Below are 19,706 nucleotides of genomic sequence, written 5' to 3'. Positions count from 1 at the left end.
CCACCAGCAGGCTGGTACAATCATTAAGATGGGAGGTGATCAGACGTTGCACCAGCGTGGTGGCAGTGACAGAGGAGAGAAGGAGATCTATCTGAGAGATATCGCCAAGGTTGAAATCAGTGGGCCTTGGCCACAAATCAGCTCTGTCCTTCATTCTATGGAGTTAAAAACATTATTCTGAGAAGAGGTTCTCAGGCTTCACCAGACTGCCAGAGGAATCCACAACACGTCAAAGGTTAACAATTTTTGGAATAGGGAAGGAAATAAGCATTATGCAGCATCTCCTATCACATGATCCTGTGTGCCTCAGTTTCCTCCTCTGTAAAATGGGCTGGAGAAGGAATGCAGTCATGAAGAGCCAAACACAAAAAGCACCTATTGTGGGCCAGGCACTTAACAAAGAGCATCTCATTTCATTCTCACAACAACCCGGTGACGCAGGTGTCGTTACTATCCTTGTTCTACAGCTGAGGAAACTGAGGCAGAGAGCGGTTGAATGACTTGTCTAAGGTCACACAGCTAGTTAAATGTCTGAGGCTGGATTAGAATCTGAGCCTTGCTGACTCCAGACTTGGGGTCTGCATCCACTGCACCACCCAGCAAAGAAAACGATTCCCTGCTGCCACTTTCAACTTAAACTGATTTAGATTTAATTGCACTTAGCAGGTACTTACTAAATGTTTGGTTGGTTTGAATGCAAATGTCCAGGCCTCACAGCATGAGTGTACTTTTGGGTAGATATCCACGTTTCCTCAGCCTACTAACATGAGAATCGGTTTAAAAAAAACCTCCAATGTAGGAGGATCTCAAAAGGGGAAGGGCACCCTGGGAACTGTGAGGGGGTGCCAAATTAAATTTATAGACCTGAATCCGATTTTTTTTCAAGGCTTTAGAATTGTGAAACCAGTTCTCAAGACTGGATTGAGTCACGCTTTTCTGCAGGTCTGTGGTTTCCATTTACAGTACAATACTAGTTCTTACAACCAGAAGACTCCTACTCTGCAGCATGAAACTTTTAAATGCAAAATATAAATACAATGGCTCCTAGCAGCTAGGGAGCTCTGCAAATATGCCTTCTGAACATGTCTGCTAATCAAGACAGCTGGAGGCAGGGCGGGGTGTGAAGGGAGTGGAGAAAGGGACCAGGCTGTAAAAGGGAGTAGGGATGGGAAGGGAGGGAAAGCAGGAAAAGAGACCCAGAGATACAACCCGAATATCTAGAACAGTACACAAAAAAGAGCCTGACACTCAGCCGCGGACTGCAGAGAATCTTCTGCTGTCTAAATTTTGTGAAGAATTAGCTGTTACTCCCCATTCACTATGTAAACTGGACCTTCTTCTTCTATATCAGGGATTAACTGTTTTTGTGTTTGCAGCTATATATGGATTCCTCCTCATCGCAATGTTCTTAATTGCTTGAAATAAAAAAAATAGGAAATATAAAAGCAATCCATTATATTAAAATAAAGATGTAAAATGTTTCCCCATCCAAGTTCACAGTTCTCTTGAACCCAGCTTCAAAATCCCTGTTGCTTCTCAGTGTGAGACTTCTGAGACATTTCACTGTTCTCTGCTTCCTTTGTAACTACTCCCAGACCACAGAGCAGTGCTCTCTACCCGATGGAAACTGGGTTTATGTTGCCAAAGACTGAAAGGGAAAACATTTGAGGGCACACACATGCAGATCGCTGCAGTATAACATATTAGAAATAGGCAGCATATACTGAATGATCTCGTATCTTTCTGTCACAGAAACAAAGCCGGTCAAATAAAGATACGTGCATACACATATATGTACACCAAACAGAAACTTAGCTACAGCATGTTTGTAACGGAAAACTTTGCAAAAATAAAGAGGTTGCAAAAGACCTCACAGGCCATAGGGTTCAACCCTTAACCCAAATGGAGAACAGCCATCTACCCACATTCCCAACAAATGTTCGTCCAACTTCTGCTGGAAGATCCCTAGAGATGGAAAGCTCATCGCCAGGAACTGCTAATGAATGTTAGACAATGTATTGTGTACTAAGTATATCCACTCGCATGCTGCCTCAGTGCCCAGAAGAATAACATTCAGAAGGACAAAGCCAGCACAATGCTAATAGGTCCGTTGACTGTGGTATGAATGTGTTTAGCACATAAAATTCTGGCACCAATACTATAAAATAATCATTATTTTAAGTAGCATTCATAGGCTTAGTATTTTATAAAGCACTTTGTCGCATTTGATACTGCATCCAACTAAATTTGTATCCTCACTCAGCTGAAAGTTAATCCATCTGTCCAAATGGTTTTTCATAGATATGGCAAAAAATTCCAAAGCTTTTGGAAAAAAAAAAAGGAATGCTCTTTTCATCCCTCTTCCCTCCCCACTGCCAGAAAGTTCTCTGAACATTCTCTCCAGATCAGAATTAGTTTAGATGGATTCTTCTGGGGTTGATTTTTTCTCTATTATGATGGAAAGATTTTTGCAAGTGCATTTTATTTAATTTTTGGCAATCAAAAATTCAATAATCTGATTGAGAGGATAGGGTTAATTGAGTGATTCACAATATGCAACAACCCTCTTTTACCTCTTCTGTTGGTTCGTATAATCGTGTCAGAAGACAGCAAAGAGCTTCCATTGGACACTTCCTGAACGGGCTTCTCGGGAGGCTTGCTGGAAAGGGTTTCTTTCTTCATCTCCTTCTTTATCTCCTATGGGGATTTAAAAAAAAGATGACTTTGAAATTTTAGGATGCCTCAGAGTATATTAAGCTGCTTCTTCTTTCCAAAAACAAACATTAGACTTTTGAACTACAATAACCCTAACTTTCAAGATGTGAGGCCAACACATGTTCTTTCCAATGTCCCCCCTCCCCGAAGCTGTTTTATCTACCTGAAAGAGGGCCTTATGAAATAAAAAACTGTCAATTGTAAGGATATGATCAATATGTGACCCAGGGCTGTAAGATCTTAGATCTTGGGCTAGAAAGGACCATCTGCTAAGGCTGTGCTTTACAAATAAATACACCAGTCCAATTCCATTCATTCAGTGGTCAATACCATATATTTTTGCTTTTTTAAAGATGGAAAGCCTGGGACCAGTATGAGTCATGCTGAAAGTGACTGTCAACGCTTTAAAACCTCCCACTGAGTACACACCATTTACTGAAGTCATAAGGTGCCCACATGGGATTAAAGAAGAATGCTCTAAATCATTAGCATTGTGTATAACATGCTAACCATAGAATCATGATGAAATAATTCTCAATTATAATTTACATATAGTTAGAAAAAGCAAAGAGCTTGGTTACTTCTAATTTTTGAATTCTTTTTTGGGGGAAGGGTGGAAGAAATTGCAGTGTGGAAGCTTCCTCTAGTGATGCAAACAGGCAACCTGTCTGCAAGGGAGTTCTCTGACAGGTTGACTGAGATCAGGTGACCTGCCCAAAGTCACAGAGCCAGTGTGTGCCATAAGAGCAGAGGAAGGACTTGAACCCAATGCCAGTCTGCTAGTCATTACGCCATACTACCTCTCAGTACTTAATTCCAAATAAGATGAGAAAAAAATTTTAAGGAAGCAAAAAATGTTGACTATCCTGATGACTATGCTGGCTTCATTCAAGGTAGCTAGGTTGCACGGTTTAAGGGGTGCCAGACCTGGAGTCAGAAAACCTTGGGTTCCAACCTGGCCTAAGATACTAGCCATGGAAAACTGGGCGAGTCCCTTACATCTACTTGCTTTCTAAACGATATTCATAATATGTTCCTTCATTACTGCAGACTCACTGGTCATTTGTAGACTAACACTCCTCCTTTCAGACCCTCATTTAGAAAACCTCACTTTCAACATTTACTATAATATTATGTTAAGTGCAAGGAAGAGGGTGAGAAGGGGGACTTCCTGTCTCTCCCCTATTTAGGTGTTGTAGGCATGGGATTTCATCACGAGTGATGAGGTTTTAACATGGTACCAATGTGTTAAACGACCTGTAAAATTATGGCTATGCCTTTATGAGATACGAACAAGTCTTCTGAACAAATCAAAAGGGGCAACGTGTGACCTGCAAAGGAGAAAACCAGAGGTGCCTCCAAGGGCTGAGCTTCTAGCCCTGTGTGCATCTGTGGGAGAATGCACTGCAAGTTTTACAGCTACTATTTTCAAAATGTCATCCTAGTAAATCTATTTGCTATGACCTAATGATGATTACTGACTGATGGTTAAAGGGAAGCACACAAGGAATTTGTATTGAGTGAAACCCCAGTAGGTTGACCCTAGAATTCTTGGTGATGACCATCACTGACAAATCCATCATTCCACTGGTTTGAGTTTATGCTTGAAGGAGTACCCTGGAGGGTATGGTACATGAATAAATATACGTGAATAAATACAGAGTAACAATTAAAGGTCCCAAACAGCACTGGTTTACAAACCAATGTGCATTTCAAACTCAATGTGTCCAAAACGGAAACGATTACATTTCCCACCCAAAACTTTCCCTCTTCTAAACCTCTCTGTTTCTGTCAACAGTACCACTTTGCTCCCAGTCACCTAACCACACAACCTCGTGGTGATCCACCACTCCCCACTCAACCCACATATCCAATCTATTGCCAAACACTGTTGGCTCTACTTTCACGATGTTATTTGTATATATTCCTCCTCTCTACTCATACCTCCACCACCCCAGTTCAGGCCCTCATCACCTCTTGGAGGGATTATGGCAACAGCCTTCTATCTGATCTCCCTGACTCAACTCCTTCCATCCTTGAATCGCTTCTTCACTGAAGTTGTCAAGGTGATTTTTCCAAAGTATAAGTTGGACCAAATCGTTCTTCTGCTCAGTAAGCTGCAGTGGCTCTCTATTACTTCCATGATCCAAAACAAAATTCTCTGCTTGATAATTAAAGCTGTTTATAATCCGGCTCATTCTTATACCTTAACCTTTCCATGGACTCTAAAATGCAGCTACAAAGGTCTATTTATAACTCAACCAACATGACATTCCATCTGCTATCTCTTCGCCTTTGGACTGACCCATGCCTGCAATACTCTGCCTCTTTACTTCCATCTTTTAATTTCCTTGGCTTCTTTCAAGACGGGTCAAATTGCAACTTTCTGCTGGGAGGTCTTTCCTGGTCCCTTGTGGTGGCTCATGCCTTCCCCTTTCAGTTTACCTCAAGCCTCTCTATCTATTTTCTATTACCTCATTTATTTGCATGCTGTCTCTTCCATTATCAGTGTGAGATCTTGAGAGTGGGGCCTTTTTTGTTTGGGTTTTCTGCCTTTCCTTGTATACCCAGTGCTTAGCAGAGTGCCCGGCACATAAGTGCTCTACTAACTAAATAACTAACAAACTGTGAAACTGCGCAGCAGTTTTGAGGACAAATAATGCATCTCTTTTAAACAGCTTCTGTCACAATGAGAAAAAGTCCTTCTGCTCTTCCCCCAGCGTTGTAGCTCATGGTAATTCTGTACCTAGTCATCCTCTTGGGAAAATAAGGGCCACAAATGAAGTGGATAATGAATTTCTTTGAAGAAAATAAAGTAGGAGATGAGAAATCAGGACATGTTGAATTCCTGAATTTTATACTAAGATGGTAAAGTAGTGCAAGGAGTCCCAGAAAGGTTGAGCTGGAGAGCCAGGAAAACAACATACACAAGGATTATAACAACACAGATGGAAAACAACAACTACCACAAATCAACTGAAAGTGAATGTTGCAAAATTACAAAGAACAAGCCTGGCACGAAAATAAAGGTTTAAGGAAACGTTTCCTTCTGCTCGCTGCAGACGGAGAGGTCCACAGGTGTGGAAAACTCACAAACTGTCAGATTGTAGCCAATGCACTGATTGATTTTCCTGATTTTTCCCCCTTTCTCCTCTTTTTCTTTTCCCTTTGTTATAGGAGATGACTTTCTGGAAGGGAAAGAGAGAAGGGAGAAGGGATACAGTGGGAAACTTGGGTGACATGAAGACAAAAGGTGCCAATACAGATTTAAAATTAGAAAGAAACAGCTAAAAGGAGCCCTACAGATCATCTAGTCAGACTCCCTCATTTTATAGGAGAGGAAAATAAGGTTCAGGGAGAAGTGGCTTGACAAATATCACTATACACTTTCTAAAAAGTTATCCTTACCACTATTTTCAGTTACCAAAGCCATCATCCTAAAGAGCAGATCTGACCACATTACCCTCTAATCAATAAACTCCAGTGGCTACCTATTACCTTCAGAATCAAATATAAAATCCTCAGCTTGGCTTTAAAAATTCTTCATAAACTGGTGCTTTCTGCCTTTCCAGCCTTTTTCTACTTTGCTTCCTTCCATGGAACTCTAGGATCCAGCAACACTACCCTTGCTGCCCCTCCCATAAGACACTCCAACTCCAGACTCCACACATTTGCACTGGCTGTCCTACATCATGGGAATGCTCTCCCTCCTCACTTCTGACTCCTGGTTTCCATCTAGACTTAGCTCAGATCCCACCTTCTGCAGCAAACCCTTTCATTTCCTTCTACCACTACCACCAATCCCTCTGAGATTACTTCCCATTTACACTAAATATATCTTTTACGTTTACCTAGTTGTTTCTATGTTGTTGTCCCCTTTAGAATGTGAGCTCCTGGAGGTCAGGGACCGTGTTTTCAACCCTCTGTATCTCCAGTGCTCACCACAATGCCTGGCATCCAGTAAAGGCATAATAAATGCTTGTGTAGTGACTCACTGGCTGTTCTCCATTCTCACAACTTCAACAGACTAATCATATTTGTAGACTCTTAGTTTTCAAATCTTCCTATACTAAATAACTTCACAATCATTTCACATTACTTTATATAACTCCACTGTTCTATATGACAATAAATGACCCAGTCGGCTAGTGACAAAGACTAAGTAGGGTCTCTCCAGTCCCCACCTGGTACTTATATCCCACAATACCTTCATACATCAAGCCAAATAGTAAACTCAGATTCTAAAAGGGGATGGAGATCTAGATATGCAGCACAGATCAGAAGAAGCTAATGTTTGAAAAGAGAACTACTTCATACTGATTTCATACACAATGCAAGGTGTTAGAAGCATTTCTAAATCTATGGTCATTGGATCTATTTAAAACAGTCTCATCATTTTCCACTTTGACCACTAGTGAAATTAGCCAACAGTTGGCTCATTCTGGCTCTGAAGCTACAGGTTCCTGCAGTCTAAATAGCCTCCTTTCGATCAGAGACAAATAAATCTGGGCCATCTTCAGGTATCACAGTGTTTTATTTGTGTGTGGACAGTTCTAGAGTTGTAGCACCTGCCCTCCAGAGCAATAGTTCAGGGTAGGACCTGTTCCCTCCCTGGCAGATGACGGCAGGAGAAGCTATTTTTAAAATACCAGCTTTACATGGAGATAAGGTTTATTGCTATGGCAAGCAGTCTATTATCTACCTAGCAGTGGAGCCGAATACCAGCTGGGTTTCCATTCTTTTTGCAGGTTGAATTTTTGGACAAGAACCAAAAAATACAGCTTGTCTTTTTATGGTCAAACGTACTGCAATTCACATAGATGCACTCTATCGTGTAGCCCTGTAGCAGGTGTCAGAAGACCTGGATGCTAATCCTGGCTCTTTCCATTTATTATCTGTGTGACCATGGACAAATTCCTTGAGCACAGAGTCAATGACCACAGACAGTGCAAGCAGCAGAAGCAATAATTTCTCAGGATAATTCGGCAGCCAGCTGAAGGAGATGGACAGAGAATGCCATTGACAAGTAACAAGTTTGGAATGAGTGTTCAATGGATAAGTAGGTGGCTCGAGGGACAAAACAAGCGCCAAACATAAGGGATCCTCAGAAACATTTCTCCTGGGTCCGTTAAATCCCAACACACTGTCATTGTTTCCTGTCTCTCCTAACCAGTCTCACTTTCCGCAAGAAGAGCCCTCCCCAGATCTCTTCATCTCAGTGCCTTCCGAGAGTGGCCCCAATTGGTCCTGTAGTCATCTTGTCTGTACACAAGCATTTATACACCATGTCTCCCTTAGAAGACTGTGAGCTCCTTGAGGTTGTATCCCAGCACTTACATGGTGGTCTCTTAATAAATTCTGGCTACCTGACTAAGGGAGAGACCTCAATTACTGATTTTTCTTAAAGCTGCTAGTGGCTAAAAAGAGGTTTTGAAAGACCAAGGGAATGGTTCGTTTTAGTGGACAGCTGAAAGACGGAGCGGACAAACACTTTACTTTGTTTCAAACCTTGAGATGATTCTTCTTGAAGAAAGTTTCTATCGTATCATTCTTAAAAATATAATGCATACTAGGAAAATTTATTACTAGTTGACAAGTGAAAATGAAGGTGCTGAAAGCCAATTCCCAGAAGAACATCCCATCCAGGGTGATTACCCCTGGTGAGCTCATCAGTTCCCATATATTCAATTCTGTCTATTCCGATGATTCTCAGATCTACTTCCCCAGCCCTCAACTCTAAGCTGACCTCCAGACTTGCACCTTCCACTGCCTACCGGACATCTTGAACTGGGTGTCCCATAGACATCTTCAATTCAACAGGTAATCCATTGTAAGCTTCTCTACAGCAGTAACTATTTTTTTTCTTTCTTTTTTTACAAGGCAGCTAGTGACATAGTGGAGACAGCACTTCATTCTAGGAACAGTATTCTTATCTACTTCACCAGCTGCCTCTATTTTACGCATTTAAAGACATTCTTTTGTGAAAAGGTCCAAGGGCTTCTCTAAACTGCCATAGGGTCCAAGACACTAAAAACGTTACTAGCCCCTGCTCCTCATGTATGAATTAATATAAACTTAAATTTTTTTAATTTGTTGGAATTTAGAGGATTTTTGATGGTATACCTATCTACATAGTTGTGAGAAAACTTTGGAATAGCATGAAATCTACCTGAAAAGAAAATAAAACCCTGGAACTAGAGTGAATACTCAGCCATGTACTTACAGGAATCCCCAGGAGATCTCAAACCAGAGATGCACAGGAACCCAGATAGACAACAGCCTTCTAGTTTTAACTCTTAAACCTGAAGCCTCAAGAACTCTTAATATCTTTAGCCATCAACCCAAGTTCCTGTCCCAAAAGTAGGAGACACAGCTCTGGGTCAAAAATTTCATTTGCAAATAGAATATTTGACAATATTTAGCAATTGAATAGATTTAATTCAAAATACCAAAAACATGATCTGCTCCAATAAAACATATCCCTGTCATATCAAATTTGAATAAGATTCTATGACATACCTAGTTAAAAGGTCATGGGGAGGCCCAGCACTTCCATATGAATCTTAGCAAATAAATATCTGAAAACAACCACAGAAAGACCAATGATAAAAACCAGAAAGAAAAATAAGATCATCTACTCAGTCTACACCTACATAAAACAAAGGCCAGAACCCAAGAGACGTAAGTCAAGGGGTCTCACTAGGAAAGCCAGCAAGAGTAGAGGAAAGTAAACTTGTTACCATACAAGCTTGGGTAAGTCACAAACTCCTGAGACCCTGGAATGAGGGGGCTGAACTAAATGACCTTTAAGAAGTTTATGATAACTGGATGGCCCAGTGGATAGAGTACTAGTCCTGGAGTGAGGAAACATCAGTTCAAACCTGAACTCAAGACACTTAATAGCTGCGTGACCCTAGGCAAGCCACTTAACCTATGTTGGCTCATTTCCTCGACTATAAAATGGGGGTGAGAATAATAGCACCTACCTCCCAGGGTTGTGATAAGGATGAAATAATAATTATAAAGCATTGAGCACACTGCCTGCACATAGGAGCCACTTAATGAGTGCTTTTCTCCTTCCCTTTCCTCCCTTCCTTTATCTCTAAATCCATGATCCTATGACTTCCTTATATTTGGGATGTGCTAATATAATAAAAATGACAGTACTAGGTGAATTCGCCGATTCGGTACCACATTACTTTATAAAACTAGAAAAAAAAATTTTATGGATTTATCTAGAAGAATAAAAGGTCAAAAATCTCAAAGCAGATCCTGAAAAAGTGGGAAAGATGGCAGTCCACTAGCACCAGGTCTCAAACTATGCTCTAAAGCAATAATCATCAAAAGTATTGTGGCATTGGTTTAAAAAAAACGTAGAGAAGTTGCTGATCAGGCCCACAAAAGGCCCAGGATAAATCGAACACAGTACCAATATCCCATCTGACTCACTAGATGACAGACAGACTGCTGGTAAAACTAGGAAACTGCCTGGAAGAAATTAAGTTCAGATCATAATTTTCTGCCACATATGACAATAAGCTCCCAATGGATAAAGTAAAAGTTCATGTCACAAACGAATTAGAGAAGGGAAGGAGATCCCTTTTACAACTATGGATAAGGGGAAAATTCTTGATCAAACAAGGAACAGAGAAATCAGAGAAGACAAAATGGAAAATTTTAGTCACAAGAAATTTTTTTTTTGCACAAATACAATCATTGCAACTAGAATTAGAGAGGAAATCATTCACTAAGGAAAAAACCTTGCAGCAATTTTGTGACAAAAGTATAAGATATATGAGCCATCAAAACAAATATATAAGAAGAAAGGAGATTCTCCAATAGATAAATGATGAAAGGCCACGAATAAGCAGTTCTCCAAAGAGCCAAGACAACAAGCAATCAACACCCTAATGAAAAACGTTCACTGCTAATTGGAGAGAGGCAAATTAAAACAATTCTGAGATTCCAACTCACACCTATAAACGTTGCAAAGAGGACAAAAAAAGGAAAATAAGAACTTCTGCAGGGATTATGAGAAGACAGGTACATTAATGCACCATTAGTGGAGTTGTGAAGTGGTCCGAGCATTTTCAAAAGAAATGTGGAAGCATATACCCAAAGTCACTAAACTCTGTGTATCTGTGTATATAGATACACACATATGTAGGTATATACACATGTGGGTATATACATATGTATATAAGCATGCATGTGCCCTATACTGTCACTATGGTGAGTGGTATACACATACATGGCTACATACATATATACATGGATGTATACTATGTGTATATACTCTGTCACTATGGTTGGGCTGTGTATGTATACACACACATACACATACACACACACCATTTACTAAGTCACTACAGTGTGTGCCTGTGTGTATCATATACTAAAGTCACTCAACTCTGTGTGTGTATATGTACACACACATATATGCATATACAAATATATGTGTACACACATATATTTAGTGGTTTTGGATATATTGATTCCATGTGGGTACATATGCACACACAGAGAGAAATATACACACACACACACATACACATACACACACACTCCAAGGAGATCAAAGACAAAGGTGTAGAATTCATACGTGCAGAAGTATTTACAGCAGTACCCTTTGTCATGTTAAAGTGTTGGAAATAAAATGGGTGGCTATCAGCTGGGGAATGACTGAACAAATTACGGTACACGATGTAATGCAATGTTAATGAACATTAGAATGATGAAAAAGACTGGTTAGAGAAACCTGGAAAGACTTCCATGAACTCACAAGGAGTAAAGTGATAAGAACCTGGAAAACAATTTCTATAATGACTACCACACCGTATAGAAAAACAACTGAGAAAGACTTAAAAACCCTAAACAAAACAAAAGCAGACAATGACTCCAGAAGATCGCAGTGGAGCCTGCTGTCCTACTTTTGGCAGAGACAAAATGAGACATTTTCATACACATTATGTGGGTTTGTGTGGTGTAACTACACTTGTTGTAAGGCTTTTCTTTTTCTTCATGGGGGATGGTATTGGAGTAGGTGGTGGAAGGATAAATAAGTCAGAAAAGAAATGCAAGAACATCACTAAACCATCCCAAAGAGAAGGTAGCAGAAATAAGTTTAACAGGGAACACAGACAAGCATGGCAATGCTGTGATACCATGTTTAATTTGAATTGTTAAAAAAAAAAGGCATATGGAGTGGGAAAAAAACTTTACATAACAGTTCAGTTTCACATATAATCCCCTTTTTGTTTGATTATTTATTCAAATATTCATACGGGGCAGCTAGGTGGCACAATGGATAGAGCATCAGCCCTGAAATCAGAGGAACTGAGTTCAAATTCAGACTCAGAAAGTTGCTAGCTGTGTGACCCTAGGCAAGTCACTTAATCCTGACTACCTCCCTCCCAAAATAAAATAAAATGTTCATAATTTAAAAGAATTTTTTAAAGATTCTTTAAAAGATGTAACAAGAGAGGTAACTTTGATAATCCTATTATTAATAATATCAAACAGATCATAAAACTGAAAGATCAACGCTCACCAAAAGAGTTTATGAACATAATGGAGAATTTCTAAGGCAGAATCCAAATGGAAGAGGGATGTCCTCTAGGTAATGGGGTCTCTAGATTCTCAGTATCTACAAAAGACAAAGTGTTGCTTTTTAATCTAACCTGAGCTGCAGTTTTTCCTAAATGACAGCAATAATTATGGAAAAGATTTTGACATAACTATTCACACAAGCAAAACTGTGTGTGTGTACACACACACACACACACACACACACACACGCACACACACACACACACACACACATACACACATACACACACACACACACACACACACACACACACACACACCCCCCTAGACTGTGATATGCAGTTGGCTGGACAACCCATAGATTTTAGATAAATATTTTAGATAACTATTAAAGAGAAACCAATGAGTTGGGTTAAGAACTGAGTCAGAGGTAAAACTCCAGGCTAGATTGCCTTTGGGAAACAGCACTGGACTACTAATGACCCCAAGCCTTCCCTTGAAAGAAAGGCCTTTCTCTTTAATATCAGAATTTTTCAGGCAATGACATGACTTCAAGTGATAGAATAACACAGATTCTAAGAATTAAATTCTCAGGTCACCCAAAGGAGCACAGTGAGTTTGAATATGATAATTACCAAAGAATTGAGGAGAAATAGGGTCAAAGATGCCACCAGCGAAAGACATGACTAGGAAAGGAGATAAACTGATAATGTGGCAAAAGACAGAGATGGAAGCCAGACAACGTGTGTGCTGTTGCTCCATGGGCATTCATGAACTGCCAAGCACAAAGGTGACCTTTCTGTGTCAAGGAATCCTCTGGCAGTCTAGTGAATCCTATGGAGTCCCTTTTAGGATAAGGTTTTTAATAATAAAATACATCAGATTACAAAGAAAGCCAATCATATTGAAATAAAGTTAAAAAATATTTTAAGCAAGTTCATAGATCCCAAGTTGAAACCCCCTAATGTGAAAGAAGGTCATTTTTAAAGGATTTATGGAAGGAAAGGGACAAGATCACAAAAGATGAGAAGGCATGGATAGGTTGTGATCAGTCCTTTGAAGGACATATCCCTATCCATCAATGTATCTATAAGAAAAATTACATGTAAAGTTTTTTCTTCCCTAAATCTGCATAACATTAAGGATTATTCTATGTCTTTTAAGGTAAAAAACACATATAGATATTTATTAATCTTTACAAGATCAAGAACTGAAATGTTTTCTGGGTTCAACTTCCATTCTAATGAATGCCAAGATAATATTTTTGAAAGCATGATAGAAAAATGGGCTGTTACTGTTTTTAAAATATCAGAATTCAAAAGCTTTATTTAATTGGCATAATCCAATAGACAGGTTTCCTTACCCAACATAATTCACCCCAGTCACTTTCCTTATATCTTCTTGTCTTTTTCTCATGCATCAAAGCCCCAGGGTATAACAGTTCCTTCCTCCCTACACCACCCCCTCCCAAACAAAACAAAACAAACCAGTGCAGTGGGGCTAGGCTCCCCTGACAATGGAAACAAACCAGTGGCCACTTGGTTGGATTAGCTTACTCCATCAACTGCATTATATTAAGATCCATTCTACTCTGTGTCAGAGAGACGAAATGAGGCTGCAAAAATAAATAGGACTGAATACAAAATGCTGGCTTGGAAAAAATGATTTTCACACATATAAACAGAATAAGTTGGAACCATTTCCCTCTGTCTCCTGAGCCAAGAGAGGGGAATGAAGGAAGCTCCCTCTATCACCAAACCTAGACCTGTGACCAATGGTTGTAGCCCATGGAGTAAATGAGAAACAGGCAGGGCTCCAAAGCAAGAAAGTCACAAAAATCATTTTTATAATTCCATTTGCAAAAGAAAATGGCACCATGGGGACCTTTACCCTTGGGCACAACTGTGCCCTTTGGAAATCTGCTGTCATAAATGTATTTCTGCTATTTCCCTGATCTAATGCATAGAAGAAACTCATCTTTATTTCCCTGCAGGAAAAAAACAGGGATTCACCAAAGTCAGTTCTTCTATAGATGAAGTTCTGAATTAGATCCTAGAAATAGCACTTCTCCCCCACACACATCCACATCTTGCTGCTTTTCTGCCACCTACACAAATGGCAAAACCTCAGAAACAACCACCCTGGCAGAACTTTCTGTCACAAATAGCATTTTGCTCATCAGCCAGTTCTAGTTATTCTCCAAACACCTGCAAATGCATAGTATGTCTCTTAAAAAGCCACAACACCAAATCGTACATAACAAGGTCTCACCCTAGGAAGAAATGGTTGCATTTGTATAATATGTTATCTGCCCACCCTCTATCTACCCAGTATCCTGTAAAAGTACTGTCAGAATCTAAAATAAATTAAAGATGGCTTTTTTAAAAAATCAGAGGATTACAGGATTTAGAACTAGAAGGGACCCTGGAATCCAGCAGGCAAAGGGTATTTCCTCTAGGCTTCCGAGTTCACACATTTTGCAATCTATCTCCCAAGAATCACTGCAGCAGCTAGCGCACACAGAACGCTCCACCCTCAAGAACAGTATTCATCCTTTTTTTCCTCCTGTTGCTAGGGAATAAAATTCTGGGCAGAAAAAACTAGAAGTGTGGTGTATATATTAGGACAGAGAAAAGCAATGTGAGGTTTGGGTCCCACTGTCTCTTGGCGAAGGCTGTATGCTTTGTCTAGAGGCAGGGACATCTTTTTCCTATGTGTCACACATTTCAGAGGATACATTCCTGACCTAAAATAATACGTCAATTTAGCCATTAGCCATACAGAATGAGAAAAGTATTAGAATGTTTAATAAAGGCTCTCTAATAACAAGAGTGACACTTTTCTGTACAGTCCACAGTTTCCACAACACAAAAAAAAAATTGTTATTGTGCATATATGAGCAAAGCCCATCCATTAAATGTTAACTTTACCCTTCACTTTGTGAAGACACAGATTTATGAGGCAGCACAGGGGACTCTAGCCATTGAATCCGTTTTGTTGCACCTAAATCCAAGAGTTGACAATTCCTGTAGGATCACTCTTCCCTGCATGACTGACGACTGCAGGTTTGCTCAGTTTCACCCCTTGACTGTGTTAGCTGTATTTTTTTCCCACAAACTATTTTTAGATATCGCCCACGGTGGAAGTCTCTGCAGTTTACAAGCAACAGCATAAAGCTTAAGATGGATGCAAGGGGTAGGGCTGGTTTTCTTTTTTTTTTTCTTTTTTTGGTATTGTACGTTACAAGTGCCTGGCATAGTACCTGGCACAGAGTGAGCATTTAATGAATCTTCTTTGAATTAAACTGAACTGAAGCCCTTCAGACTACAGTTTTCCTTTGCAAGAAGAGAGAAGATGGGAAAAACCAGAATTTGGCGAGACAACTGACACATAATAGAGATGCCAGAATTTGGAGGTTGAATATATCTCATATTAATTAAGACTCAAAATTGTTTTCCAACTACTGAAAGAATACAAACAGAGCTTACAACATGCCAGTCTGCAAAATAACAAAATACATGCTAAGAATTTTAATTTAATTCAGTAAATATGGATTATCACTCCTGTGTGCATAATACTATGCTGGGAAATGAACGAATTTAGATTAAGACATGGTATCTACCTTCATGGAAGTTACCATCCAGTAGGGGAATTCGACAAACTCACAAATACTTGTTAACATAAAAAAATAGGTGCATTGTACTTAAAGTGTTTGGAATCTTCAATAAGAGACTGTCCAGGGGTGGGGGAACTTGCGACCTCAAGGCCACATGTGGCCCTCTAGGTCCTCAAGTGCAGCCCTTTGCCTGAATCCAATTTGTTCTGTGAGGTAGGCTCCCCACCCCTGGATACCTAAAGCACTTCAAAGTTTTACATAAAAGTCAGTTACGTAAGTGTCACCACTGAGGAAGAACTGAGAAGGCAGAGAAAGCAATAGGTCATTTTTTGTCATCCTAATAAAATTAGCATGCTCTTTTGGTAACAGACCAATATTTTTGGTGATATAAAAGTTTATAGAATCATCCGAAAACATTTTTAAAAAATATTTTGTGTCTGAAGGTTTTTGTTGCTAGTTACAAAGTTAAAAATAAAATTTGTTAATGTATGCAAAAACAATAGGTAGAAGTTGCTAAGGGCTGTGCAGGGGTCCTCTGAACTTATTTTTTCTGAATTGTCATATCTTCCAGAAATACCAGCCCCAGAGCACGCAGGAGGCCCTGAATATCTCAAGAATAAATCTCCCTGAGCTGACAAAGTTTGCTCCCCAAGCTGGACTCCCTGTGAATCCTTGGGAGGCAAACCAGGTGCCACTCAGTCTGTGCCAGGCTGGTAATGCTTGTCCAGATAAGCAGACCCTCCTACCTTCGTAGTCTAACAACTGCCAAGAGAAAAGAACAAGACTTTTGACATCACTTTGCTCTTCTCCATGGGAGCGGTGTTGGCTTTTTTCCCACCTTTGTTGCACCATCTCCTCTCCCTCTCTCATGTCATGCCCCTACTTGGCCTACCTTCCTTCTTTTGTCCTGCTATTATAAAAATGTAAACTGTATGGACTGTGAATGCTTTGCTCTGGCTTTGACTTCCACATGCATGTTCATTCCTCTTGTAAAAATCTAGTTTTCACATAAGCTTCGTGAAGGTAAAAGCTTCATGAAGGTGCGATTTCCTGTTGACAAAGTCAACATGCTCTGCAACAGGAAACAGGAGGACTCTGAAAGCACTCATCATGGAAGGAAAATCATAAACAGCGCAGCTGGACTGAATCCATGTAGGAGGAGAACCTTATGAGAAAAGGCTGGAATGGAGAGTGGGAGCAGATCTTAGAGAACTCTGTACCAACTAGACAAAAAGAGTCTTTGACTTTGACTCAGCAGGCCAACTGGGAGCCATTTGAGAGCTTGGAGCAGAGGAGTAGCAGCATTATCCCATCTCTAATTAGGGACTCCATGCATCTCGTCCACACGTGAATAGGAACTGCGTCTATGACATTCTAACTCAGTCTGAAGACCTCCAGGAGGGACTCACTACCTCCTAAGCCCATTTCACTTCGAGGCGGCTCTAATCATTACCAAGTTTCTTCCTCTCTGTGACTTTCATTTGCCATAGGCCAGGTTAAGGATGGCTCTTAATTCCATATTCTGGGGCAATCTAGCCCCCATTCTACATGACAGCCCTTTAAATTCTGGGAAGCAGCTATCTTATTCTCCTATCTGCTGTCTGTTAGCAATAAGAATGCAGTTTTTAAGCGTCGTCAGATTGTCACGTCTCAATGCTGACTTAGACTGAACCCCCCAGGCCTTTTTCATGCAAATGAGCGTTTCCTCAGTTTCCCTATCCTGCAGCTGTGTGCCTGATATTCTGAACCAAAGTGCAGAGGGCTACATTTATCCAAATTATATTTCATATTACTTGGTCCATCATGTGTGCCTTTGGAGATCTTTTATGGATCATAATCCTGTTACCCAGAGCGTGAGGGATCCATCCCTGTTTACGGCAATTCAAGTCAAGCCAATAAGCATTAGTTAAATACTTTCTACATTTTAGGTACTGTGCTAAACACTGGGGGTGCAAAAAACCAACCAACCAAAAAAAAAAAAACAGTCCCTCCTCCCAAAGACCTTCTAGTTTATGGAGGGGACCACATGCAAATGACTGCGTACAATCAAGCTGTACACAGGAAAAGTTGGAGAGAATCTCCAAGACACGCACTCAGAAATGTCATCTATCCAGGGGCAGGGAAAGCTGCAGCCTTGAGGCCACATGTCGCCTCAGGTACAGCCCTTTGAGTGAATTCAAACTTTGGAATCCAAATTCTTGATAAAAATGTTCAACAGAACAGGGCCAAGAACACATCCCTGGGACATTTCACTGCAGATTCAGGTCAACATCTCTTCACTAATCTTTGAGGAAGTCATTCAGTCAGTTTTAAATCATCCTAATTTAACTATCAGGTATCTAGGTGGCTTAGTAGATAGAATGCTGGTCCTGGGGTCAAAAGCAATTGAGTTCAGTCCTTCCTCAGGTACTTACCAGCTGTGTAACCCTGAGCAGGTCACTTACCCTCTGCTTCCTCATCTGTAAAATGGGGATTAAAGACAGCACCTCTCCCCAGCCGGGTTGTGAAGAGAATGTCATTACAAGCCTTAAACTGTTATGCAAATGATGACTCTCCTAATCATCCTGCCTGACGTTATCTTCACCACCTCCTAGGCCTTGTACAGTTAGTATGGCACGGTCAAGCTCACAGCTCTATGACTGAAAGAAAGGCTTCTCTTCACTTTCATGAAAATCAGTCCCACAGCAACTCTGCACTTCTCCAGGACTGTTCAAATGGCTAAGGAATAGTGTGTGCTAAGCACTGCGGATGCAAAGAATGACCAAAAAACACAATCCCGACTGCCAAAGAGCTCATGGTCATGCGAAGTACTATCTACAGTCAAGCTGGACGTAGGAAACGCAATCATCTCGTAGCATCGCATCTATCGGATCTTTTGATATCTGGAGATGGAGTTCATCCAGGCCTACTAGAGGCAGCTAGGTGGTACAAGGAGCACAACAGTGCTCAGCTTGGAGCCAGGAAGACCTGAGTTCAAATCCAGCCTCAGACAATTACTGGCTGTGTGATCATCGGCCAGTCACTTAACCCATCGGTCTTGATTTCCTCAACTATAGACCAGGGATAATAATGGTACCTACGTCCCAGAGTGTTTGCTAGCACATTGCCTGGAAGATGGTAAGCTCTTAACAAGTACCTTGTTAAGGTACTTGTACCTCTTCCCCTTCCCTATTGACTTCAGTTTATTGAGAATAGCTAGGTACTCTCTTAGGATTAAGGAGGCTAGGTGCCTCCTTTATATTGGGTTTCAATACTCTAATTTATATGAATTCTTCTCACAGAGGAAAATTATATATTTATATATTGACCACATCCATATATATGGAAGATTAGTATGGAACTAGGCTGAGTGATGGATTATGGAACAGAGTGCCTTTCCTTTGAGATTACTGTCAGTTTATCCTGTTTCTATCTTGTTTGTATATAGTTGCCTGCAGGTTATCTCTCCATTAGACTCAGAGTTCCTTGGAAGCAGGGACTGTGGGGATTTTTTTGCCTTTCCTTTATCCCCAGCATTGGGTGCATAGGAGACGCTTAACAATATGACACTTGTTACTGATTTAAGGAAACAGAGGCACACAGGCTATTGGAAGAAACCATTAAAACATGGAAGATTTGTATGAACGGAGGCAGAGCAGAAAAAAGCGAAAGCAAGAGAACAATGTACATGAATCAGAGAGAAGGCCAGGAGAAAACGAAATCTGCACAAGTAGAATAGCCAGTCCTGGCTCTGGAGGACAGGCGAGGTTTATCTCCCTGTTCTGGGCAGTGAGGTAAAGGACGACAGACAGGGAATGCTGTGCTTATTGTCAGAGGGGGCCTTGGG

At 40.5% G+C, this 19,706-nt stretch overlaps 1 protein-coding gene across 6 annotated transcripts in view; it reads right to left on the bottom strand.

Annotated features, from left to right (window-relative positions):
- The window catches only part of SH3KBP1 (SH3 domain containing kinase binding protein 1), a 415,998-nt gene that overhangs the window by 260,777 nt on the left and 135,515 nt on the right, over positions 1-19,706 (bottom strand). For all 6 annotated transcript variants that reach the window (XM_072615333.1, XM_072615332.1, XM_072615331.1 and 3 more), the window contains one exon: positions 2,574-2,697. In XM_072615333.1, the coding sequence (XP_072471434.1) occupies positions 2,574-2,697 (124 nt within the window). The remainder of the gene's footprint in view (positions 1-2,573; positions 2,698-19,706) is intronic.

Source organism: Notamacropus eugenii, chromosome 5 (genome assembly GCF_028372415.1).
Source record: "Notamacropus eugenii isolate mMacEug1 chromosome 5, mMacEug1.pri_v2, whole genome shotgun sequence".
In the NCBI taxonomy this organism is placed as follows: Eukaryota; Metazoa; Chordata; class Mammalia; order Diprotodontia; family Macropodidae; genus Notamacropus; species Notamacropus eugenii.
The sequence above is the reverse complement of the archived record's forward strand: the minus strand, read 5'-3'. Positions and strand labels throughout refer to the sequence as shown.